The sequence below is a fragment of the Drosophila innubila genome (assembly GCF_004354385.1).
Source record: "Drosophila innubila isolate TH190305 chromosome 2L unlocalized genomic scaffold, UK_Dinn_1.0 4_B_2L, whole genome shotgun sequence".
In the NCBI taxonomy this organism is placed as follows: Eukaryota; Metazoa; Arthropoda; class Insecta; order Diptera; family Drosophilidae; genus Drosophila; species Drosophila innubila.
This window is the reverse complement of record NW_022995372.1, coordinates 18382934-18409878: the sequence shown is the minus strand read 5'-3', so window position 1 is coordinate 18409878 and position 26945 is coordinate 18382934. Positions and strand designations below refer to the sequence as shown.

At 36.8% G+C, this 26945-nt stretch overlaps 1 protein-coding gene across 2 annotated transcripts; it reads right to left on the bottom strand.

Moving 5' to 3' along the window:
• Positions 1–923: 923 nt before the first annotated feature.
• On the bottom strand, positions 924–26439 carry LOC117781774 (developmental protein eyes absent). 2 transcript variants are annotated; one of them, XM_034618601.1, is made up of 5 exons: positions 26375–26439; positions 7049–7095; positions 2883–4670; positions 1624–1868; positions 924–1562 (listed from the first exon to the last, which is right to left on the bottom strand). In XM_034618601.1, exons 1-5 carry the CDS (start codon positions 26426–26428, stop codon positions 1381–1383), a joined length of 2316 nt encoding a protein of 771 aa, XP_034474492.1. In that variant the 5' UTR covers positions 26429–26439; the 3' UTR covers positions 924–1380. The 2 variants fall into 2 exon arrangements, with proteins under 2 accessions (XP_034474492.1, XP_034474491.1); XM_034618600.1 differs by lacking the exon at positions 26375–26439 and adding an exon at positions 11075–11256.
• Between the last annotated feature and the right edge of the window lie 506 nt (positions 26440–26945).

The window sequence follows — 26945 nt, the reverse complement described above, 5'->3', positions numbered from 1 at the left end:
ATAAATTACGATTTTTTTAAGATACAATATTTAAAGAGAGTTTTAGCATTAATATCAAAAAAAAATAATTGTCTAGTTGTAGTAAAAATAGTGTGTAGACATCTTTATTAAATGACATTGTTTGTCTTACTGAATCTATGTTAAATAACCAAATTATTTGTAATGAATAAAAAAAAAATTTACACACACTCGATGATTCTGTTTTTCTCCTCACTGTTAAAGGTGAAAAAGCCCTTTAAGGTTTCGAACAATATTATTATAATTTGTTTCTCATAAAACTGCCGAGTCTGCGCTGCATTCTTTTAAAGCTGCATTTACTTTGCATTTACATCTGCAATTAAATTTTATATTCACTTCAAAATTAGGCGCGATATCAAACTGCCGTGAAGCTGGCTGCGATTGCTGAGAGCTGCCAACGCGATTTGTAATTGCAGACTGGCAGCTCTTTTGCCGCGCAAGCAGCTTTGAGTATCATAACATCAGACGGACCAAAGGTAAATGCTATAAGCATATTAGAGTGAGTACTTACAGTTGTAATTTAGAAGTGGAATTTAGTATTAAATGTTTTTAGTTCTTATTTCTGCATGGTTTTTCTATTTGTACCAAATTTGGTTTGCTAATAAATCCTTATTTCAAAATTCCTTTAAATAAAAAAACAGCTCGAAAAGTTTTGTTTTAATACAGTGCGTTGTCGTTGTTGTTTTATTTGTTTTTATATTTTAAATATACATAGTTTAATATATGCAGCTATAATAGTTATTTAAAATTTGAATACTACATTGTTTAGTTATTATTTTCTTTGATATTTAAACTAAATAAACCTTTAAACTACATTTTTTGTTGTGTTTGCTCCGTTGCTTCTTTATTCTCTCTCTCTCTCTCTCTTTCTTTTTTTTTTCGTCCCTCCCTATCTCTTTCTTTTGTTTGCAGTTTCTCGCCAATTTTATTTGTTTATTTTATTGTTTGCTACTCTAGGGTGCTAGATACGTATATGTATAATTGTTTATAGGATATTAATCGGTAATTTACAATACATTAATTAAAAGTATAATTAAACAAATTCTTACAGTTGGATGCTGGCGAGAATTGTTTTATGCTCGTTAATGAAATTTATAAACTATATAATACAATGAAAGTCTTGGCATTAAAGTATAAATTGTTTATAAACAAAATAATTAAATTATTTTGCGCTGGTTTACAGTTTTGTCTCACACACATAGACATGCATAAATAAATTATATATGTTAATTTATGTTTTTGTTTTCATATTCATTCATTTTGTTTAGTTTATTTTTTTTTCTTTTGTACTCAAAACTGTACGTTAAAACGCGCGCAAAACGCCAGCGATTTATCGGAGCGCTTTTAACCGCCATAAGCCTTTCATAAGAAGCCCATGTCGAGGGCAGTGTAAAGAGCGCGTATGTCGCTGTGGGCGGAAATGCGCCAGAATGGGAAGTTCATGGCCTTGGCCGCTGACTCCTCCTCGGCGCCATCCCCAATGACGACGTAGGTGCTCTTGCGTCCAAACCGGGTCACGATGCGTTCATAGCAGGTTTCCTGACCTGAAAAAAAGATTGAGGATTAGCAATGGATATTGAGTATATTGCTGGCTGGTTGACTTACCAATCTTGTGGGCACTATAGATGTTTTCAATATTAAAGATGCTGCCCAGACCAAAGAGCAGAACTTTGGCCAACGCTGGTGCCAACTGGGTAGAGGTGACCAGCACATTGACGCAGTTCTCCCGCTGGGAAATCATGCTGAGACACTTGAGCGCCAAGGTGGCCCAATTATCGGTGGCCACCTCGATTTCGGAGCGTATCTGCAGCCAGGCATCTCGTTTGCCCGGTCCCAACAAGGTGCCCACACTGCAATGAGAAGATGAAGAGAGATTTGGATGAGCAAAAAATCAGGAGGATTATTTATAGATTTACTTATTAAATTATAATTTAATTATTAATATATTTTTTGTGTCTGCCGAATTATCAACTATGATCGCAACTATTTAAGTTTAACAGGTAACCATGTTATAGTCGGGTTCCCCACCAAATATGAAAAAAAGGTAGATATGAACAACAAATTTTAAACAGTTCAGTGACTTGGCAACGCTGTCCCTGACTATAATATACCCGTTACTCAATTTAAACTTCAATTTAATCACTGCGGACGGTAGTTCGTACTAGTGACGAAAGCAGCACGAAGGGTGCAAAAGGCGACTAGCAATATATACAGCTAATATGGAAAATTAGCTATGACTGTTCGATCAGATCGAGCTATATACCGAACAAAATAAAGTTTTATATAAATTTAAAAATTAAAAAAAACCCCATCGTGATTTTTTTTAAATTTTTATTTTTGTTAAAAAGTTTTATATCAAACTTTATTTTGGTAGTCACAAAATTGGATATCAGAAATTTGGGGGCTGGAATATGCTTTCGTCACTAGACTTTTACCTCGTGTAGAAGTTTTTTTTGTGTTACAAATTACACTAAAGTTTAGCTATCTAATAACTTATAAGAAATAAAAGGGAATTTTAAGCATTAAAAAAGAGTGTTTTTTCTTAAAAACTATTGAGGTTGTGAAAATATTTTAAACTGCTTTCTGGAATGCGGGCGTATCATTAATTTAAAAATGAAAACATTTTGATATCCGTCGTGGTGTAGCGGTGACTGTGTGAAAAATTTGGTCACTCTAGCTCTTTTATTAACTGAATATTAGTAGCTCATTCAGATAGATATGTAGCTCGATCTTTTGGTCAAGAATCTGAAAATTTTGTGAATTTTACAATGAATACAAAATTCGCTAATCTATGAAATAATATAAATTTAACTTATAAATACAGTTGAATGAACTCAAATTAGAAAGGGAGTGTGTTTACTTACTTTCCCCTGTAGGTGTTGTAGATGTCCTTGATCTTGCGATAACGGAATGCCAGTTTGCGCATCCAGTCGACACCACCACGGACCCCAGTGGGCAGACAGAGATTGGGCGGGGCGCCGGGCGGTGTGCCGGTGTGGAAGCCATCGGTGGCAAAGTTATAGGTGCTCAGATCCTGGCCATTATCATCGGAGCTAACGTCATCGATGTGCACCTGATCGCATTCCTCGATCTCATTGAAAAAGAAATGAGTATCGGCCATGTTGAAGACCATCTCCTCCATGCGGAATGCAATGGTCATCAGTGTGCTGTGATCTTTGGTATATCGATTGGCATAGCTGCCCGATAGCAGTGTGTGGAAGATGATCAGCGTCTCGTCCAGGTCCCAGATGAAAACACGTTCCGGCGGCTTAACCGTCTCACTGTTGCCCGTATCCGAGGCTGTGCTGCGCGTCGGACTCGGCTGCTGATGGCGTCGACCCCGCGCCCTGCCCGTCTTGCCCGTGGGCGTGGATTTGGTGGCCGAGGCGGAGCCGGTGGTGCCGACGCTGCTGCCTCCGCTCGAGTTAAGTGTGGCCGATGCTGTGGCAGCTGTGACAACATTCACCGATGCATTCGGTGACATTGAGATCGGGAGCGGGGAATGCGGCGAGTGCGTTGCCGGATGCACCGGCGTTGTCGAGTGCGTGTCCGTTGGACTCTCCGAGAGATTCGAGGATGCGGTCGCCACATGAAAGCCATGACTGGCACTCGAACTAGGCGAACTCACCGCATACGGTGAATAGTTAGCCGGATTGTAATAATTGCCATACTGCTCATTGTAATATCCGCCGTAATCCTGTTGAGCAAAATTATTGTATCCCGCATACGGATTGCTGTACAACTGCGAATTGTTGTTGCCACCGCTGGCATAGGTCGGCGTCAGATACGCCGCTGCCGCCGCCGCTGCCGCCGGCTCCATTTTGGCACCACGTGCCGCTGCCGCCGCCGAACTGGCTGCGGCATAGGGAGTGCCGTATCCCGAGTAGAAGGGCGGGGGCGTATACTGTTGCATGCTGTTGTAGTAGTAATAATCATGCTTGCTGTCGTACACAGCTGCCGCTGCCGCAGCCACCGCCGAGCTGGCAGCGCTGCTCTCGGCGCAGCCATACAGATTGGCGCTGACGCTGGCAGCGGTCGCAACGCTACCGTTATCCAGTGTGGCATGCACCTGGCCGGGACTGCGTGACTCCGATTTGACAGCCGTCGCAATGCTGCTGCTGTCGTGCGTCCAATGCGACATCGCTGACGGATGACCGACGCCGACGCCGACGCCAACGCCGACCACGCCCACGCCAACGCCCACCTCATCGCTGGACTGTTGATATGTGGAGAAGCTGCTGCCCGACGATTGTGCAAAACTGGTGGCAGCTGCGGCCAAACTGCAGCTACTAGGATTTTGATTGTTGTTGTTGTTGTTACTGTTGTTGTTGCTGTTGTTGTTGCTGCTGCTGTTATTGTTGCTGCCGGTGTTTGTGTTGTTGCTTGTCGCATAGTGTCCACTCAGCGAGCCAATCGTTGGCTGCAGCGGTTGTATCTGCGGTGGCAATCCCAATGGGCTGCATTGCCCAGCCACGCCCACTCCCACGCCCACGCCAATGCCAACGCCAATGTTGGCGCCGGCACTGCTGGGCCCATTGCTGGTGGCCAACACGGCGCTTGAATGTGTCTGTTGCTGTTGTTGTTGCTGCTGCTGCTGCTGCTGCTGTTGTTGTTGTTGTTGTTGTTGCTGCTGCTGTTGACTTTGGCAGAGACTATAAGAACAAGAGAGAGAGAGACAGACAGGTGAGTGTGTGTTGATTTCACAATTAAACTATAATAACAGCATATCTATTTATTTATTTGCTGAATTGTACATTTATTAAATTTGTGTTATTATTAAAGTTAAATTATTTATTTGATGTCAACTTAAAGTAAATATATATGTTAGAAAATATTTTATATATTATATAAAACATTTGAAAACAAATTTTAGATAAAATTGTAAACTACCAAAGTATAAAACATATTGTGTCATAGTAATTCAAAAGTTTAAGTTTCTATTTAAAAAAAAAACTGTATACAAAATTCAAAAATAATTTAAATTCATCCTTTTTTAATGATTTAATATATCCTTCATTTGAACCTTCAACAGTACTGGGATATTTATTAATTTATTTAGCAAATCAAAAAGAAGGCATTGGAATATTACTTTTAGTTACCACAATATTCCTAATAGTTATTAATAGCTCCAATTCGTAGAGTGTGACATATTTAAAACAAAGTCTACTGTTCAACCGAAAATACTATAAGAATATCTCAAAAGCTTGACCGTACTTTAGCATTCCTTTTAAATGTAAGCCGCCTGAACTTCAATAGACCAAATCTCAACTTGTTAATAAGCATAATCCACAGAGTATCCTAACCCATAAGAAGAAAAACAAAGGAAACAGGAGACAGAGTAGAAACAAGATGTAGAGGGAGAGGGAGAAACAAAAACGTTTTGCTCGTTAAGCAGACTCATAAAATAATTTCCAATAATCTTTAAACAGCCATAAAATTAACGGCACGTCGTCATCGTCATCGTCGTCGTCTTTTTGAACCAAAAGTCAAGTGTGTCGCAGTCGCTCTTTAAAATCTTGTCAAGTGTTATAAATATTTTTCTACGCTCTTTGAGCTCACATATAAAAAATAAAAAGGAAAAGGAAAACGTTTGAAATTCCTTTTTAAAAACCACTTGAGGGGCTCGTTCCCGATCCCAATTCCGTTCCTGTTCAAAGTCCCGCACAGGCTAGACATGTGTGTAGCAAATGTTTCCTTTACTTAAGAGGCGACAAGATTTGTTGTTGTTGTTATTGTTGCTGTTGCTGTTGTTATTCATTTTTAACTAGCAACAATTGCCAAACAATTTAAGTTGACTAATTTTGTAGAGCTCCATAAAAATCAAACTTCAATAGAAATCAAATAAATCACCAAACGAAAAATCAAAACAATTAAATCAAGAAAATCTTAAACTCAAGCTCTTTGGTAATTCAATCCTTTGTCTTGGCAATTAAATGGAGTTTTTTTTAAAGATGTAAATACCAGTTGACAGAGCAAGGAAGAGAAGGGGCAAATGCAGACAAAATAGGGGGGAAATTCATAAATATATTTAATTAAAAAAGGAATCATTTTGACTTAAAACCTTAACTTGAAAGCGAAGCTGAATAAAGGCTTATATTTAACAAAACAATATTAATAAAGCAATTAAAATTCTGTAATTTACAATTAATTTATCTTTAAACTGAGCTATACTTATTTAATTTCTGCGCCCCTCTCTCTGGAGGAAAGAGTTTTTCAGTCCATATATCTTACTTTTCATTTTTAACTTCTTCCTACAAAATATGAAATAATTTTTCATAATTTATATTCTTCTTTTTGACATCGAAATAAAAGGAAAAGGTAAATGAAGTGCCCAATTTCCTTAGGAATTTGACACCCACAGTCTGGGGACATTTCTCATGCCAGACAAGAGAAGAAGGGGGAAGACTTGGATCCAAAATATGCTGTAGGGTAGAAGTGTGTGAAAAAGAACGCGTGCGCCTCAGAAAAATCATTTAATATAATTTGATTGCATTATTTTGAAGTATGTTTTTGAATGATGTCATACAATGGTAACATTAGCTCAAAATATTATTATAACATACAATGCGTTTTAAGATTAAAAATGGAAAAGATGAACCAAGCTGAAAAATTTTAAGTTGGAGAACAAAAGTAGCTGCATTTAATAAGGAACTCTCCTTTTCTTCTCCCTCTCCTTTAGAGCCGTCTGTTAAGCCGTATTAAGCCCCTTTAAGTAGTCTGGGCATGGCACTCGCCCACTATTGAGGCATGCAACGTTCTGTGGCAAGTGTTAAGTGCTCTCACACACTTTACGCTTCGTTTTATAAGTATTTGTCAGAACGAATTCCATGAATTCCTTTCCGTTTCTCAATAGGGGCATGTGTTGGGCCTTAAAAACACATGCAAAATTAGGGGAAAAAAAAAAGCATGTCAAAACTCAGGGACACTTGTTGCAGTGGCAAGTGTGAAAAATTGAGGAGCGATAGACACGAGTAGTGCGACATATCTTTGATGTATGCATAAGTTATAATATGATATAGGGACTGCTTACCGATTGCGTTCATGTGTATCCGAATGCTCTGTTTTGGGACGTTTAACCTGCAAAAAAAGCGAGTGAGAGAAAACAAAATTTAAAAACATTGAATGAAATCATTAAATGGTCACTAAAATATGATGTAAGTATATATCATTTTTTATAAATTGAAAAATCTTCATATATATTAATTGTAAAAATATCTGTGTAAAGCAACTGAATTTGTTTATAAACAATGACGCAATTTGGCGTCGTCCCAAACACCTCAGCGAGTTCTCTGTCTCTGTTTCTCAGTTCCGCTGAGGTTGGCGATTTCTCGCCGCTTTCCCATACCCGCACCGATCCGAGCCGACTGTCTGAAATAGTATTTGGGGTTTTATACGACGCAATGCAACAGAAATTATAAAAATAAAAACAAAACAAAAAAACAGCACATTTTACATAATTTGCATTTGGCAAACGCTTCGACAGCGATTTCAACGTGCGTGGGAAAAAGTTTTGACTGGGTTGATGGGTTGACGGTCTAGATAACGGCGCCATAACCCATACAGCGGAAAGGGGGACGAAGGTCCGACAAATTGACGCTGCCTCAGCGCCTCCAGAGGGTGCACACAGCAGGTGGCCCCAAATCGAGGCTGGATCTGAGGAGGAAAGACTCTCAAAGAACCTAACAATAGAATCACACTGAAGTCAAGCTAAGCTGTTGAAAGAAGAGCTCGGCTAATTGAGATGGAGTCTATTGGATGATAATGCTCTCGAGAGGATTATTGAAAGTGACATAACCCAAGTTAGCAAGAAATCAACTAGATATGAAGGAATAGACAGAGATTATACTCAACAAACCCCGAATTAAAACTGAAGCTATGCTTAAATAAGGAACAAGCTAAAAAGCAACATAAATTGTAAAAATAATCATAATACGCTTTCCTATTATTTTTTATGTCTTCTATTCCTTAGGCATTCAAGTAAGATTATAGAGAATTTTATTATATAACAACACTTAAACCATTTCCTTTTATTATAGATCGCTTAAAAAATGTATATATCTTAAATCCTTAGCCTTCTTAACGTTCTCTAACTTTAGCGTAAGAAATATGATTTAATTGCACTCTTTAATCTGATTCTGAAGAGCTATAACTAAAGAAATGTTTATAAAGTTTATAAGAAAATTTATTACTAAATAAATATTTATAAAGTTAACAATAATGAGATTATTTCGGAATGTTTAGACTTAGCTAGAGAAATACAAACTAATTCCTCATGTATTCTTAAAAAGAATTTTAAGCAGTTGGAACTGAGGAAGTGCAACGGAAGCCAGCTGAGGAGCAGGAATAAAGAAGAGGAAGCAATGGAAGATCGCTGTGATTGGTAACCTACAGCAAGCAAAGCTGCTGGAATTTATATACCTGACTTTGACATGGCATTCGTGAGCCGCTTTTGGGGAGCAGCTTCAGTTGGCCACACAACACGCACACGCACACGCACAGTGTCCATCATAATTTTTGTATATGTTTTCGAATTTACATTTCTTTTATTCCCTTTTTTTTTGGCAAATTTGTTTTGAGCGAACTTTCAACGGTAGCGTTTAATGACGCTATGCTTTGGCAACAGCTGCAATTCTTTTTGTTGCTGTGGTTGGTAAAGAGAAGGCAGAGAGGAAAGGAGGAGGAAGCTGAAGCTGAAGCTGCGCTTTGCGTGTTGCACGGAGCTTGACGCTGGGGTTGCAACTGAATCTGATACACGAATGCAAAACGCAATGCAACGCAACCTTTTACTAAACTAATTTATGGCACAAGTTGACAACGTAAACATTAACACACAGACAAGGAGGTGATGGAGATGCTGATGGTGGAGGGGGAGGAGGAGGAGGAGGAGATGCTGTAGATGCTGGGCCTTCTCATCATGAGAGAGATATATACCATATAAAGACCTGTTTTGAGCATCTTTAACGAAATTCCTGTGATCGTAATCTTTTGTCTCTCTTGGCTGCTTTAGAAGAAGATTAAAACAGACACACACACGACACACACACACACACACTCGCACAACAAAAGACAAGTCGAAGACGGCGACAAATTTTTTATTAACTTGCCCGCCTGGTATGGACCTCAGCTACAGTCTGAATCGAACCGAACCGAACCGAAACGAACCTCTGGCTGGACCCTAAGCCCCTACCGATAAGCATCGAAATAAACAACAAAAATTTGTAGCTCCCTCTCGTTGTTGTCATTTGTCTCTTGTCTTTTGTTGTTGTTTTTATTATATTTTTTATTTGTTTTTTTTTTTTGTTTTGGGTGGGGTTGCTGTAGGGGGTAGGGGTATGTATGGTTAGGAGCCACACAACCTATGCGCCTTAACACTTTGGCACGTTAATTACGTGGGACAATCGACAATCGCCAAGTGTCAATCGCTGCAGCCATAATCAATATTTTGACTGCTTGCTCAGTGGCTGTGCCACAGACAAGGGGGATCATGGGGCATGTGGCAGAGTCGGGGGCAGGGTATTTCTCTCTCTCTCTCTCTCTCTCTCTTTCTTTCTTTCTTTCTTTTAGCCAAGTGGCACATAAATTACATGCAGCGCATTGTCGCAGTTGAATTATGGCGTGTTAATTTTTACGATTACGGCTTAAACTTAATTAAAATGTGATTAATGCCGCCAGTCAAAACTTGGCCAGGCCTTTTGTAGGCCAGAGCTCCTTAAATTGTCATAAAACTGACCCCAGTCCCTCCTAAAAGGGACTCCCAACTCAACGTCCCCTCGGACCCATACTTTCCACAATGCCCTGTAATTTATGCTCTATTAATATTTCGCCTTAAAACCAATTGCCGCATGTGTTTCAACTCGTTTATGATGAGAGGCCCAAGTTCGTGACGGTTTAACAAAATTCTCTCGACTCTCGACTTTGTTTTAACCAAGTGCCAAGATCCATAAAACTTGTCGCTTGTTCTTTTGCCTGTGGCACCATTAAATGCCACAAGTTGCACTTTGAACGACTCTCCACACATTTTACAAAACTTTCCCCTTAGCGTAAACTATAAAACTATTTCTGTGGCTAATCAGCAAGGCTGTCACATAGAATGTTCATTGTTGTTAAATAATAATGTAGATTGCATTCGAAAGTGCTCTTGGATCCTACCAAGATAATTATTGATTCCTATAACACACTGAAATTAACATATTTAAGAGATACAATTTGCCCTCATAATTAATAGAGTTGAAGATTTCGAATATAAGTTAAACAAAAACTATTTTGCATCAAACATCAATAATTTGCATACAACATTTATGTAAATTAAATAAAAAAAAAAATTAATATAATAAGAGTCATATTAGATGAATTTCATATTATAGAAGCGAAAAATTTATGTTGGCTTGTTTTCAAAAGTTTTTGTCCACACATTCAAAAGAAGCATTGTTTTAAATTAATTAATTAATTTGTCCTACGAAATATAAATTGACATTTTTATGATGATACTTTGTTTTATTTGTTATTTAAATTAATTGCAAAATTTTTATATTAATAAATTATATTGTTTTTATTATAAATCAAATATTAATGACTGTTATTTGATTAAATTAATTTAGTAAAATAATGATGACTGCTGTTTAATAAATTTTTGAATTTTCTACGTAATTTAATTCATTATTTTTTGACGAACTCTATAGTTGTCTAAGATTATTGCAAGTATGTATTAAACTTTCAACTAATATTATTGACAATTTGTGAAGTTTTAATTGATTAGAAATCTGCTCATTAATTGTCGGAATAAGTTGGGTGTTTAATCAAAATAATCTGCTTTTCAACTATTGAAAGACATCGACAAACTGTCTGCAAATGTGGTGAAGCCGTAGAAACAAACCACAGCAACAACCACAACAACAAGGTTAACCGACAGCAAAAGTCACAGCGAAGACATACAAATTGTTGTTGTAGATTTGTAGAGACTTCTTAAAGAGCAGTCTTTTGAGAAACTAAACAATAAACCGCATCACTTTTAAAGCTTCGCTTCATCTAAAATGCACTCGTATTGTTGTTTTATTACCTTTGGCTCGATCATTTTATCAATTAATCCGCAACGCGGCGCTGCATAGTTATATGGCATTAGGGTGACCATTTTGCGTGCAGGATTTAACTAAAAACTTAATATCACTTAATTTTCGCTCAGTCTGAAGATGTTTTGAAATTTAATGCGTTGTCATTTGATTAACATAGTACTACACCACACTCACACACACACACACACACGTTGTACTGTAAGAAATACAAAATAAAAGATATCTTCAAAATATTGAACGAGCTCCGTTTGTCGAAGCAGCCGCTTTGAGTAGCTCGAGTGGACTGAAATATGTATCTCGGGTAGCATTCGAGTGAACTGAATTTGGTTATTCGTATTCGTATTCTGAGTGATAATCTCGGCATTGGATGAGCATTGCGACGGCGCTGCTCGAAACGGGTTTTCTGAGTGCGGCCCGTGTGTGCGAGCGGTGCAGCATGCGATAGAGCCCTATTTATTTCACTCACTCGAACTCAGTCGCAAATGGTGCGTCTTGGCTCCGCCCCTTTAGACAGGGTAGGTTTTTTCTCTCAAATTTGTGAATACGGGCTCGTTCCAGGCAAAAACAAAGGCAAATGTCAATCAAAAATGTGCTTTAGTTTGCGTAAATCAATTTATAAATTAATGAAACTTTTATCAGCGGCATTTTAATTAAAGCAATTATTAAAAATCTTTAATATAATTCCGAAATTCAATATGCTTCATTCAAATTAAAAATGAAATCCCGGATGTCTATAGATCTTATTTGTCTGTTAACAACATTTAATCATTATCTCTAAATATATTTCACTTTCCCCTTCAAAATATAAACAAGATGTTTAGCAAGGCTGTAAAAATAAGCCACTTGTATAACTAGATTTATCTAATTTATAGATCACAAAAGCATCCAAATTGCCCGTTTACTCTCAATAAATGAACACGAAAAAGTTGTATGCGGGTGCTTAAATATTCTTTTCAAAAATTACATGTTACAAATTGACAAAACTTGCTAATTTTGTGAGCAATCAGACACGTGATTCAAATAACTTTTTATTGTGTTTCAACTAGTGTCAAATTAATCAAGAAATTTTAATTGAATTGTATAAAATGAATATTATACGTTTTAGTTCTTAAGAGTTTTTGAAAGTTTTAGGACAGTAAGGAATGAAAGTTTAATTTTTATAATAAAGTATTATAAATGTTTCACTTGTCAATTGGACTTGAGGGATTGAAAAAAATAAAATAAAATTCACTAACAAAACCTTTTATTTCATTGCGTATAAAGTATAAAGAAATTTGATATAAAATATATGCTGTCTGTTATTAGTGTTATAGATTAAATCAGCTTAATCAGAAAAGATAATTATAAAAATAAATTTAATATGCTTTATCTATTCAAATTAATTTAAGTTAATTCTTTGATTAATTAGTAATCTCATGTACTTTAGCGCTAGAAAGAAATACAAAATAAAAATTAAATAATAAATTAAAACATTAAAAAAAAACTGAGTATTAAAAAATTAGTAAACAACTAAATTTCTTGTTCTAAACATAGTCAGTTAATTAAAACTAACTTAAGTAATAAAACTTAGCTAGATCAGAAGTTCTCCTAAGGTTGCATAATATCAACAAAAAAATTGTTATATTTTGAAATATTCATATTTACAAAATACATGTAAATAGTGTATGACAAAAAATCTTCCAGGTGTTGTAATATTATACAAGCAATTCCCATTAATTAAATAAATTACCTTTGATTGTACGTAATATTGTTTACATTTAGGTATTTAACACTCAGGTGGAAACAGCTCATATACAAGTAGCTCACTTAAAACACCTTAGCGTGCATAGTCATAAACATTTTGTAAAGCAATTTATTTATTTTCGGCTTAATTTTGTGAAAACGTCTAAATAAACTTTCAGCTCTTTCCTCTGACTTATCGAACATATACAATTACAAGTAAACAAAGCAGGCTCAAAAGGCAACAAAAACAATAACAACAATTCGAGATACATCAATATGTGTAGACAATAAATAAAACATCGATTCATATGCACTGGAATTCCAACTAATAAACCTCATAACTGCTGCACTTTCAGACGCCAGTCGCCACCTGCCAAAACAAAAGGCGACGCATTCAGGGGCAAACAGAGGAGAATATACATATATATACATATATATACAAATATATTGCTCATATAAGTACGAGTAATTCAATCAGTATACAATACATACGCACTTTTACTCACTCTTACAACTACAACACATTCGAGTACATACATATGTATGTATGTGTATAAGAACTATTTTTATTTAAGGATATCGATCATATCACAATTCTGGAAATTTATGTATGAATATTACATCCAAAAAGAATCAGTTGCTTAAACTGTCAGTGAAAATGTAAACATTAAATATGATTGAGCATTTAAAGTGCTCAGAAAAATAACTTTATATGTTTCAAAATAATTATAAAAGTTCATGTTTTTGATTTATTAATTATAATAAACCAACAATCAGTTTAAACTAAAATTTTGAAAGCTAAGAATATTCTATGTATTTTTCTAAGCAATATTTGTGGAAGAATATAAGATAATATTTGTAAATATTTGAATGTGGAAATTGCTTCAAAGTTAAAAAAATTTGGATGAGGTCATGAATATTTCAAGTGTTTTAAGTCTGTTATTCATATTAAAAAAATGTTCCAATCAAAATGTTTTTGTTGTTAACGCCAATTTTAAAACTATTAAAATATTAACATGCTTTCAAATCATAAAAAATTGGTTGCATTATCCAACTTGTATAATTTATTTTGTATATAAAAGAAAATATATTAAAACATTCATATTTAACTTCTTCCTCTTCTTCCTCACATTGTTTAATTTTGTTTCGGTTTTTAGGAAAATAAATTTGAGAATTTACACAATTGCCTTGGCCAGTTGCAAATAACAAATGCGATTTACATGTGAAATTGTGCAAGCAATTCCGCAATTTGTTTGGCGGAAGTGGATGACACACTTTTGGCATTGAGAGCGAGGGAAAAAGAGAGAGAAGCTTCATTTTAACCCATTGATGACCCATGGTGGTCAATTTGCTGACGCAGCTGAAATGCAGCTGATTGTGGGTTAGTGGAGATGAGTGAGGGGTGAAGGGGGGGCATTAAATATGCCTTTAATCGCTTTAGCACGATCGTGAGACAACATGTCGTCAATTATATCTACGCGCGATCAGCAGCCGGTCCAAAGCGCGATCTTTCTACTGTCTACCCATCATCCAATCCCCCCCTCTCCGCATCAGCCCTGTCTGTCGTTCTGTTTTTGCCATTCCAAGTGCTCGACTGTCTGTAAACAAATCTGCTCACAATTTGCTGCATTTGCAGATATTTGTGTTGAATCTGGACCCGGTTGCTTGTTGCTGCCCCCGTTGCCTCATTGCCCCGTTGCATGCTGCATGTTGCTGAGTCTCGCGCATTTATTTGGAGACGGCTCTGGAGTCGGGGGACCGGTCCGTGCTCGGTGAACGTGCTGATCGTGAGCTCGAGAAGGGGGCAGCACAAAGTGTTTAAGATTTACGTTCGGTTTTGATCGGACTGGACCTCCCTAGTGCTGTGTATTAATTTTATGCTGAAAGAGGTGCAGAAACTGGCAAATAGTTTTATCCATGCTCGGGCGCCATTTTTTGCTGCCCCCAGGTTCAACACCTGAGCTGCCCACACTCGACTCTTCCTCTATCTCTCTCTCTCTCTCTTATTCTCACTCACTCCATGCGTGTTCAACGATAATCGCGCACATTTTTACAACTTGATCTGAAGTTGCCTGGCACCAGCATCTAGATAAGGTCTTAGCTCTTCCATACAACAGCAACCAATTGATGTTGTTGTTGGCATTGTTGTTTGTTGTCATTTGTTGCCGCTTGTTGCTTGTCTTGTAAGCGCAACACTCGAAAAGTCGCCAAAAAAAAAAAAACCCACAACAAACACAACGTAAAACTAAAAGAAAAACAACAACCTTACGGATGCGTCATGCAACACAGCTTGGCCTACAATTGGGTCAAGTCTTATTTAGCTGATACTCGCAATCGGATGATTCTACAATATAAACGCCGATGTCAGCGCATGCCAAAGGTTTGATTCGTTGTCTAAAAGGCATTTCAAGCTGATACCCATCGCCACACGAGCCACAAAACAATTGAAGTATTCGCACTCGCATTCGCATTCACAGACTCGATAATATTCTATGCTAATTTCCAGAGCAATAAACCGCTGAGCCAGGCGCTTTAAAACTACAAATTGCACTGACCACAAGATATTTTCAAATATGTAGACGTACCGAGCAGAAGCAGCTCAAGAATTCAAGATGTGTGTACAAAGTACAAACTTGGATCTTAGACCTATTTAAATGCTGAATAAATTACTCTACAAACAGGAGAATGCCAGACAAGCGAAAATTCTCAGTTCATTCATTACACTCATAGAAGTTGACTTTAAAATCATTTGGCTTTTATCTTCTTTGCATCGCATTTGTATAAAGGAAAAAAATTAAAAAATCATTACGGATTAAGTTAAAAATTAAAAAAAAAAAATGTATTCTGCGTTTTGCATAAAAGGGGTCTCCTTGTTTTTTTTTCAAAGTTCAAAGTTTTTAATCTTAAGTTTTAACTTTTAATCAACTTTTTAGGTCATAATTAGTTAGATACTACATTTTACCTTAACAGAAACCAGAACCGATATTTCTATCGGTTTGATTCCCTGTAAAAATTTTTTTTTTCCTTCTGGACATAATCGGATTAAAAATGGACAATATTTTATGTCCACTTTATAAAAAGAAGATAACAAATTTTCTGAATTCTTTCTAATCAAATTATGTTAATAAAAAAATATCGCTACATTTGTACATTGTGCTTATAATTTTCGTACTTATAAGTACATGTACTTATTTTCATTCATTCATTGTTTAGAAAACAGTTCTCTTGGCTTAGCTTTTGTCATTAAAAGTAAATTAAGTTTAACAATTATTTACAAATATTATGAATTCATTAAGACATTTGGCTACCCTCTTGTAGACCATTTTAAAGATTTGTAATAAAAAAAAATCTCCAACTGTGCCTTAGTCACATTTAAGTAAATAAAAACGACTTTTTCTTTTATGATTACAAGGCATAAAAAGTCGGATAACCTAATATGCTATAAAAATAAAATGCTGAACCCACTACTGTGTGGCTCTTGAACTGGGCACCATTAAATAAAGTTTTTATGAATCAAAAATGTAAAATGAAAAAAACAAAAGTAAAAAAAGAAACAATGAGTTGGACTTATGTACAAATAGTGAACCGAAAATAAACCAAGCCAGAAATTGCATTTGCGCTCTATCAACGGGATTCTATGCTACACTTGTCGAATTATCGAAAGGGGGGATTGCTGAGTGAGTCTCTCGGAGTCTTTCAGTTTCTGTCGCTGGCTGACCACCCGGGGTAGCCTCGGAACGCCTCGTTTATGCTTTCATTCCGCTGAAAATTATGCGGAACCCGTGTTTGTGTTTGAGGCACGCGCCAATGGTACTGCAATTGCCGCCTCGAAGGGGAGAGGCCGGTGGGAATGGCAGTTGCTTCTCTTGCATTGCCATGGTGACCTCAGAAAAACAAACATTGGCCAGGAATTTTCATTAAAATGCCGGCAATTAGGTCCCGTACACCAAAACGAAAATCGGCAGGAACACGGACACGGACACGGACAGGGAATAGGAAGATGCCACGCCACCCGCAAGCATTGCCTGGACAACCTGCCACCCACGTTGAGGCTGAGCCGGCAGCGAAGTGTGTCAGCTGTCACTTGGCGTAAGCATCAACAGCGATGAGCACAATTGTTGATAATGCAAAAGTTGGAAGGGGAACAGCTCAAAACTGCCTAAGCAGGTTGATATACCCTGTAAATAACGATTGAGGGGAGTATTGCAGACCAACTTAGGTTTTAGAGAACGCTCAGTTTGAAAATGCCATTTAAAAAGTTAGTTCTTCCAGCTTGCCCAACTGTCAAGCATTTCCTTAAAAACTCTTTACCAAATCCTTTACAAAATAACAAAAGTAAAACACTGAATTAAACGCATTATATTTGGATTTGAAATGTATAATTTAATCATAATCAGTTCATCAATTAACTTTGAAATATTTAAAGAGTATTATATAGTCTCAGATTGAAACTAAATTTATTAATTCGAACTAACGCTTTACAGTAGCCGTCTATGTATTATAGCTAATGCATTCAGAGAGAAACTCATAGTCTAATAAATATAAATATGTCATCAGCGACTAATTTCTACTACCTTTTAAAGTCTGCCGTCCGAAATATCGATGAGATCGTTTACAGGGTATATGAATGGCTTATATATAAACATCTGTGGCATTATCATCGAGTGACTTGTTTTACCTGTGGGAACGACTCTTTAATTAATTTAATTATGCGCTCTCGACTTGCGCGTGTCAAGCGTGCAACAACAACAACATCCACAGGAATAACAAATTAAATAGTCACGCCTGGGCGAGCTCTAATCAAATGCATCCCCCGATGATACGCCCGCAAGTATGCAGCATATGCTTTCACTGTTGTTGGCGTTGCCAGGCCTATGAAATTTAATTTGAGAATAAAAAGGAAAGAAAAAAAAGACCAACCCCCTTGACAGGGCTGATTTTTGGCATCGCTGACAAATTGAATTTGTAAATTTGCACAGTTACAACAACAAAACCATTCCAAGAGGGAGGGGGGTGGTGTGAGTGATGCGGATGCGTATGCGGATGCTGTGTGGTAATATTAGACCCCATCACCATGTTACGCTCGTCTGGTCGGCCTTTGCAACTTCCCAACTTGGCCCTCAACTGACTTTCGAGAAAGTGAAGTGAAATTGTAACCTAACATTGGAACGGTTCGTTCGCTGGTTGGTTGGTTGGTTAGCTAAAATGGGCGGTGAGGCGTAACAGCTTGAAAACAGGCTCAAAAACATAACACACAATTATTAACACTTATTAATGTTGAGGTTTTTATAGATGGCACCCCTGGGCTTAAATTAAAGTCCAAGTGCCAACAGCTGCCTCAAGTGCCTGCCTGGCTGCCACTTCCCCCTGGGGTCTTGCCGCCACCACTCGTGTCGCTTTAAGTAGTCATTAAGATTGAGTGAGATATGATTTTTTATACACGAGATATATACACAGCTGGCGATCGATTGAAATCTTTCCTAGATTCACATTCAACCCCCCTCAGGACACTTCGCGTCTCTGCAATTAGCAGCGAACCTTTGACTTCTCGATCTCCTGATCAAGCACTCGACAAGCTATTGACAGCTATTGTCCTCTAATTAAACAACAATGTTGACCTATTCTCAAGATGTCCTGGTCAAGGTTCACTTATTTCCACTTTCGACTTCTTTTTGGGCTAAAAAAGAGATGTCAAGAATTATGGCAAGAAATCGGATTCTTTGTTTGCTAATTAAAAATGTTAGTTAGTTTCAGAAACAACCCTCGGAACAGAAAAGGTCTTTTAACCCTTCTAAACTAACCCTTTGGCTAATCAACTGAAAATAGTTATAGTTTGTCCGTTTAGGAAATTTCTGGGAAAGTCTTGTCCAAAATTGAAACTAGGTAAAAATTTCATAAGAAAGAAAATATGATAATTGGAGTTTTAGATGCCAATTCTTTCCAATTCCTCTCACTCTCCTCAAATAAAATATCTGACATTTCAGAAGTACATTAATTCAATTTATCAAAATCTCCACAGTTTTTTTGTAACATACTATATGTACTTGTATCTTTTAATATTAATAGAGCAAAGTAAAAGGGCTTGTCTCCTAATTGATTCAAATTTGAAGAGCTTGAGAAGCTTAAAGTCTTGATATAATTTTAAATAAGAACACAAACTGCAGCACAAACGGTGCCAGCTTGGGTAGAGAGGGAGGTGGAGCGGGCAATTCAATACCACTATGGTTGCTATCAATTTCAAGAGGCAGCCCTAACGCTTAACGGATCGGTTTCAGCACAGACCTTGGCCACATTAACATTAACACTGGCTGTGCTACTCTTTCAATGATTGCCACAACAACTTCAACATATGGATGAACGTTCATAAATAAAATAGAAATATAAATAGAAATAAAAATAGAAATAGTTGATTATTTCCGTTAGACTTAATTACTAAAATTGCAAGGCCGTTGTCGAGGCTCAGCTGCGGATATCCCATTACAAAAGTATCCCAAAAATGAAAATAAGTAGTAGGTACAAAGTGAACCAACTGTTGATGGAGCCAGTTCGTGTTGGAACTGAACAGGTGAGCTCTTAAACAAACGTTACTGGGCCTGAGGGTATAGCTATCGAATTTCGTATTGCCGCATCGCCAATCAATGGGCAAAATGTGAATGATTTGTTGTTGGCATTTTGCCTGCAATTGTGCGACTCTCGATGCAGTTTTTTTTTCTCTAGTTTCCCAAGCGAAAAGCCTCAGGAAAATGTGCAGCACGAAATTTGATATTTTATGTGCGACGCGGCCATTTCGTGGTAAAAATTATGAAAAAACGCTGAAGGAAAATGGAAAAATGGAAAAAAAAAACATTTAAGAAAAACTGTCACGACTGCTAACGAGCAATGGAATCCGTGGCAAGTCAAAGGTCGCACGCTGATTGCCGACAAATTTGTCTCAAAAAGTTGCGAGCCGCTTAATTGGAAGGCAGAGGGAGACAGTACCAAAAGGGGGAGGGGGCAAGAAACGGGTTGCAGCAGCAGCTGGATTGTCTGCGCCTTTGACTGACAACAGCCACACCTAAGTAAACCCAGAGAAAGAGAGAGACAGTGAGAGCTGCCCCACTTGATTGAACCGGAAATGAGGCACAACCCCGAAGATCGTTTTGTTTTCACAGGCTGCGCCCCACTTGACCCCCGTCAACCCGCGTAGCGACACTGCAAAATCAAAGTGCCGAGCCGTAGGGAACCCCTTCATGTCGAAAGTGTGGGCAGTGTGGGGCATGCAACAAAATGTTTTACATCAATTTTGGGCCAAAGTGCCGCACATTGCTTCCAAGAATGAACAGGATTCAGTCTCATCTTCATCTTCATCTTCATCATCGGCATCATCATCGGCATCATCATCGGCATCATCATCATCGTCACACTTATCCCGACTGTCAAATAATTATGACAAGTTCATTTCGTCGTACTTTCGCTCATTTGTTTGCTCACACGATTTTTCTATTTCTTTTAGTTCTGTTCTGTTTTCCGCTTTAACGAGAATTACTGTAAACGGAGGCGGCCCCCAAAATCCCCCAGTTCCCAGCACCAATTATCGGGGCGTTGTAAATGTGCGCTCTTTTGATGTGACAGTTGCCTGAGGTTGCATGTCGCGTTGTGTCGTGTAGTGTAAAGTCTATAGATGCGCTTCATGGATACCTACATATATACCTATATTAAAAGCAGCAAAGATACGGGCAACACCGATCGACAGTTGCTTTCTGAAAAGTATGCTATGGTTAAATATATTTAGCAATATAATTTATTAGAAATAAAATTTCTGCATGGATCTATCTAAAATTTAATGAGACTTGAAAGGAATCTACATTAATGATATGTGGTTAATATAAAAATTCTAGCTTATTTCATTAAAACTCTATTGATAGCTTAAAAATTAATTATCTTATGAAAAAAAAATTCAGTTGAGTATTATTCCTTTTATTTTAAAATTCAAATGTTGTAACGAGTAAGTCATTGCAAGCTTGTTTGCAGTGAGGATATTACTATAGTAAATTCTTGCTAAAACTCTTATAAACGTAAGTAACATACACGTATAAGATAATATGAGGTTATAGGAATAATAATAAATATTTTTATAAGCAGAGATATAACTCTTTTAAAATATCAATATATCGAGGTAACTAAAAAGTTATACTTTGACATTTTGTTTTACCATTGATATTTTGAGTGCTATGCGTGAATATCTAGTCTTTACGTCAACTGACACAATAACTCAATATATGCTTTTTAGAAATAATTTTAATAAATCTTCAGTTTATCATCTGTAGAAGCTACATATATAAATAGCCGACCCGGACTATGTGTAGATATAGACATTGCTCAAAACATGCTGTCGAATGTGACAATTGATTGTGTGCAGACCTTAGACCTGTCTAATACATTTGTTTCTGCATCTATTTCTGGCAATGCTTTTAAATTTAGACAATTGCTGATGACTCAGAAAAGCAAGCAAACAATGCAAATCCTCCAAAATGGCCACAAGTATAGAGCAAATATTTGTAGTCATTAGTGGGCATTAGGCGTAAAATCCAACGAAAACAAACCCCGGACAGCAGAGGATATATCGTCAAGTCGTCTGACAGACAGGCAACCAGACAGCAGGCAGGTTGCTCTAATTTATCCCAAGGCCTGACAGGATAAAAGGGATAGACTCAGTCGACACTTGAGCGGATTATGAGCTAAAGCAACAGGAGCCGAACAAAACAAATGCCCCCGGCCTATATCCATCCATTGCATTATGTAATCCTAGTAACTTGTATGCAAATTCGGTTGCATATATTTTGTGGTTTTCACTTAAGCATGACGTCAGCTCAAGTCTGATAAGCTAAGTTATGTCAGATGAAAAGAAAACGATAAGCACAAAATCACGCAAAAATTGTGGAAAATATTGAAAAGCATATGTTCAGTATAGTAAAATTCAAGGAAAAATTATTAAAATGTTAAATTACTAAATAAGTACAAGTTTTTAATAATACTATATAATATTTTATTTCATATTTTTTTCCAGTACTCAACCACTTGGAACACAGATTTTTATATAGAAGATAAAGTAGCTTACGAAGACGATACAATAATTTCAATTTCAAAGCAATTTCAACTATTTCCAAATATTTTCAAACAAGACTCAAGTCCCTCAAATGACATTGAAAATGAACCTGATTCTCAGACAATTTCTCAGGCAGCCCGTGCCTATTGCCGTCTTATTGATCAGTATCCAAACCTCTGCAACGGGTCAAATGTTTATTTAAATTATTTGCCAGTGGCATTTTGTGTTATGCTACTTTGCAAATCAACGAACGTAGAAAGCTTTAAGTTTAGTAAATAAACAAACAAACAAGTTTATTTAGAAAATCGTTAATTACATCCTTCTTCCATTATTTCGTGTCTATATTTCTATCTTTTGTTTTTGGTCTTTTGTTTTATCGACGTGTTTATGGAACAGGTAGTTCCACTCTGCAGATGGCATCTTCAGGTTCTGGCTGCACTTCCTGTGCCACGCCCAGCAAATACAAATACAAAAAAAAAACCATTTGCCATTTAAGCCGGGCAACGTCGCATTGACCCTTGGACACACACTCACAATACAAATACACAAAATGAGGAAAAGAAGCGGATTGTGCAAAATTATTATGTTGTAAAATGTCGCAGGACATTAAGTCTGAGTACTACATACATAATTGCATCCTCCAACTCGTGCGCCCCAATCAGCACACAAATGGGACGTATGTAATGGACTGCGCCCAAAATAAAATCAAACGACCGCAGTTAAATTATAAAACCCGCAGCGTTCAAATCTTTTAAAAATTAACTTTGCTTTTGATACTTCACTTTAAATTTAATGCAGATTTTCATCATTTTATTTTTATATAAACGCTAAGTTGACAATAAATAAATAAAAAAATATTTAAAACTAAATAAATAATTAATACATTTAAATAATAGTCTTAATAAAATGTGTGTACATAATTGCGTTCATATAAATATGCATTTACATAAATATAATATAATTACATAAATATAAATGTATGTACATATATACATTTACTTAGAAGAAGAAGCAGGAAAAAAAAAATACAAAATCAACAGTGTCGTTTTCGCGTACTCGAACAATCACAATCAAATCAAATCAGTCAGCAAGTTCGATCATGACTCGTGACTCGATCGAAACGAACGTCACAAACGCTCAAAATCATTTCGATCATTGCTACTCGAACGTGATTGATCGAAACGAACGCTCAGAAACGATCACAATCAAATCAGATCGTATGACTGAACGCTACTCGACCCGAATTGTTCGAAAGCAAAAAAAATCATACCCGCGACTTGATCGTAAACAAAGAGACCCGTGACTCGATCGAGCCCGTTGCGACCGAGTCTCTGAGTTGATTTGATCGAACTTGTCGCTCTGGTGTTTAATCATACTCGAACATACCCGTTGCAGTTCTCTGATCCAAACTTCTCTTACCCGGCAACGTCAAATGTTTATTTAAATTATTTGCCAGTGCCAAATTTTTGTTATTGCTACTTTGCAAAAAAAAACAAGAGCAACAAGTAGAAAAAAGAGAAAACTTTAAGTTTAGTAAATAAACATACAAACAAGTTTATTTAGAAAATCACCTTAATTACATCCTTCTTCCATTATTTCGTGTCTATATTTCTATCTTTTGTTTTTGGTCTTTTGTTTTATCGACGTGTTTATGGAACAGGTAGTTCCACTCTGCAGATGGCATCTGCAGCTTCTGGCTGCACTTCCTGTGCCACGCCCAGCAAATACAAATACAAAAAAAAAAAACCATTTGCCATTTAAGCCGAAGGCAACGTCGCATTGACCCTTGTGACACACACTCACACAAATACAAATACACAAAAAAGAGGAAAAGAAGCGGATTAACAGTGCAAAGATTGCAGATTATGTTGTAAAAATGTCGCAGGACATTAAGTCTGAGTACTACATACATAATTGCATCCTCCAACTCTCGTGCGCCCCCAATCAGCACACAAATGGGCGTGGCTGTAATGGAGAGTGCGCCCAAAATAAAATGAGCAAACGACCGCAGTTAAATTATAATAAAAACCCGCAGCGTTCAAATCCTGCGGGGGCAAAAACAACTTTGCTGCTCTTGATACTGCCCCCTGCCACTGCCACAGCCACTGCTTCTACCCCCCTGCCCCTGATGCTGTCTGCATTGTTTGTTGTTATAATGGCGCGCCCGTAGCGCACAACAACGAAAAGCGCAAGGCATCTGCACGGCGTCCTTTTTGTACATTTTGCCTCGTTGCTGCTCCTTTTGACGACTCAAATTTCAATGAAATTATCCTGACGGTATTTGTCTGTGTCCGTGTGTATTTGAGTGTGTGCCAGTGTGTGTGTGTGTGTGTGTATGTGTGTTTCTGTACACAACAATGCTGAATAAAAATTTCGCTGAAATTATTTGCTAATGGCTTCAACATCGTCCTCACAAACCCGCAGTTGAGTTTCGAGCTCGTCCCGTTGCTGTGGCATTTGCATTTATGAGATTGACAAATAGAAGATACAAAATGGCGACGGCAACAACTATGACGGCATTGCCAACAATGCCCCAAAAATAAGCAGAGGAAAAGGTTACAATCGAGAAAACTGAACTGAGAGAGACCCAATACATAATCTGTGCTGTAAGCATAGCAAATTAACTAAGAGAAAATCAAAATAAAATATTACAAACACTATGAAATACAAAATAAGAATTTATTCCTATTTCTAATGGGATAATCGATTCTAGGATTAATCGTCTAAATGCCAGTAAACTTATAAATTAATAGTCTGCCCAAATTTCAATCGCAATCAATTCAACTACATAGGATATACAGAAAAGATCATACCAAGTTTGATGTCTCTAACTCTTATAGTCTCTGAAATCCAAATAATCCTGCAATTAGACGGACCTAAATATATAGCGACTCGGCTGATGATACTGATTAAGAATATATACAATTGTTGGGGTCTTCAACGTCACGCTCTCCTTGTTATGCACTTTTCTCTATTGACTAACATAATATACCCATTATGCACTTCTAAGTACAGGGTCTAAAAACACATCATTGGACGCCATTTTGAAGCGTTGCCTGCAACCAAAATATGCTTTCGCCTGGCAACGACAACAAAAGCGCCAAATTGCTTTGCTCACACAGCTCCACTCAAATTACGGCAAGAAAAACGGGAGAAAGAGCAGACATAACAGTAATGAGACTGGCTGCCCAGGCAACGAGCAAAGACAGAGACAAAAATAGAGAGAGAGAGAGAGAGAGAAAGAAAAAGGAATAGCGGGAGTGAGTACTCATAATAACTGTCAATCAAAGACATCAACATCTCAAATGATTTTCAAACAGATCTATGATAGTTAACTGACCTACTGCCTTCTGGAATTTAAGTATTCAGTATCCTATATTCAGCAGTTCATTATTCAGTGTTCAGCATTCAGTCATGAGTTGCCTTTTGTGGTTTTATTTCTGGTCAAATGATTCAGTCGATCGACAGGATCAGTTCTTTGCCCTTTTTGTGCAGCGGATTCTTAAGCTGAAAATTCCCTTTTGACTACTGTCTTGTCTCATTGTTTGGACCCTCTCAGCATTTAAAGGCTCAGCACTACGTTTTTCTCCTTCCTTTGGGTTTTTAGGATACCAGAAATGCGCAGTAGCCATCGTTTTGCATTCTTTTTCTTTTTGTTTTTGATTTCTTACAGTTCACTGGCAAAGATCTTGGGTCTAGGGTTTAGAGAGCGCATTAAAGGCTTGTAATTACGCTCAGTTCATGTGGAAAATTTAAAAATTTTGTACGGACTAAGGACTAGAGTCAAAATTTAAGACTTATGCGCTGTGGAAGTTGAAAAGTTGAGTTCTTAAGATCTGTAGAGTTAGAGATAAGATTGTGGGCATTATGCAATATGTGTGTGGTCAAAAGAAATTCAATAACATAAAAGTAGGCATATTGATATATCAAACTTTAAGTACTGATATTTAAAGAACTTTTTTTTGTGAAAAACTATGCCTTTCGATCAGTATATAAATCTTTTATATTTTGATCAGTAAAGATAAAACTTATAATTTTTTAGTACATGTGATTTTTATTGTTTCACTCAAAATTAATCATTATCATTATAAAAAATTTGAATAAAATCAATAAATTTTCAATCATCGCAAAAGTTGAAAAGACTCCTTTGAATCGATCATTATGGTGTTCTTGATTTCTTGTATGTTTATTTCTTTTCTTTGATTGTTTGTTTTAAGAATACAAATAATCATTGTTTACGATCCCTGGTATATCCACCAAACTTGGTGAATTTTTCCTATTTCTATTTTTTTTTAATCTTAATATTCGAGTATTCTCTTAACCTTGATGTATTGACAACAAATATGTTATAAAATAGTTAAATCACTTCCTAAATCTTATATTTTGTATTATGCATAAATAAAACTTCAGTAAAAACAAATTCTTAATTCTTAATAATACGTAGTAATTGTTGTTGTCTGACATTAAAGCTTTTCCTTACCTTGTAGTAATCCAGCGTTGAAAAGTTTTGATAGCAGGGTACATTATACAACATATTCCAGGCGTTGTTATCAAACGAGCTTCAACATTGCGATCGTTAATAAACACTTTGATAGATACTATTTTGTTGTTGTTATTTCACACACCAATCAAAAAAGGGATCAAAAATTGTCTTCAACTGTTAACAGACCAAATTTTATAAATTATTTTGATGTTATTTTTATTGCACGCGCGTCGTTTATGAATTGTGCTAATTAAGCAGTTCCGTTTCGCAAATTAATTTGTGTCAAATTAATGGTATGGTTTTATTTTTTTTTTATTTATTCGTATGATGTACGATATACTATATTTGTTTTTATACTTAGCATTTGTTTCATTCAGCCGACGGAATACGAAGCTTTTACCGTTTTGCTGTTGTTGTTGTTGTTGTTGTTGATGTTGATGATTCTGTTATACTCGCAGCTTGTAGTCCGCTCTCGCGACGAATGTCACATAAAGCTGAGTGTCAACTGAATTTGCCCATTTGCTGCCCATTGAAAGCGTCGGCGTCGCAACGAACGAACGAGCGAAAC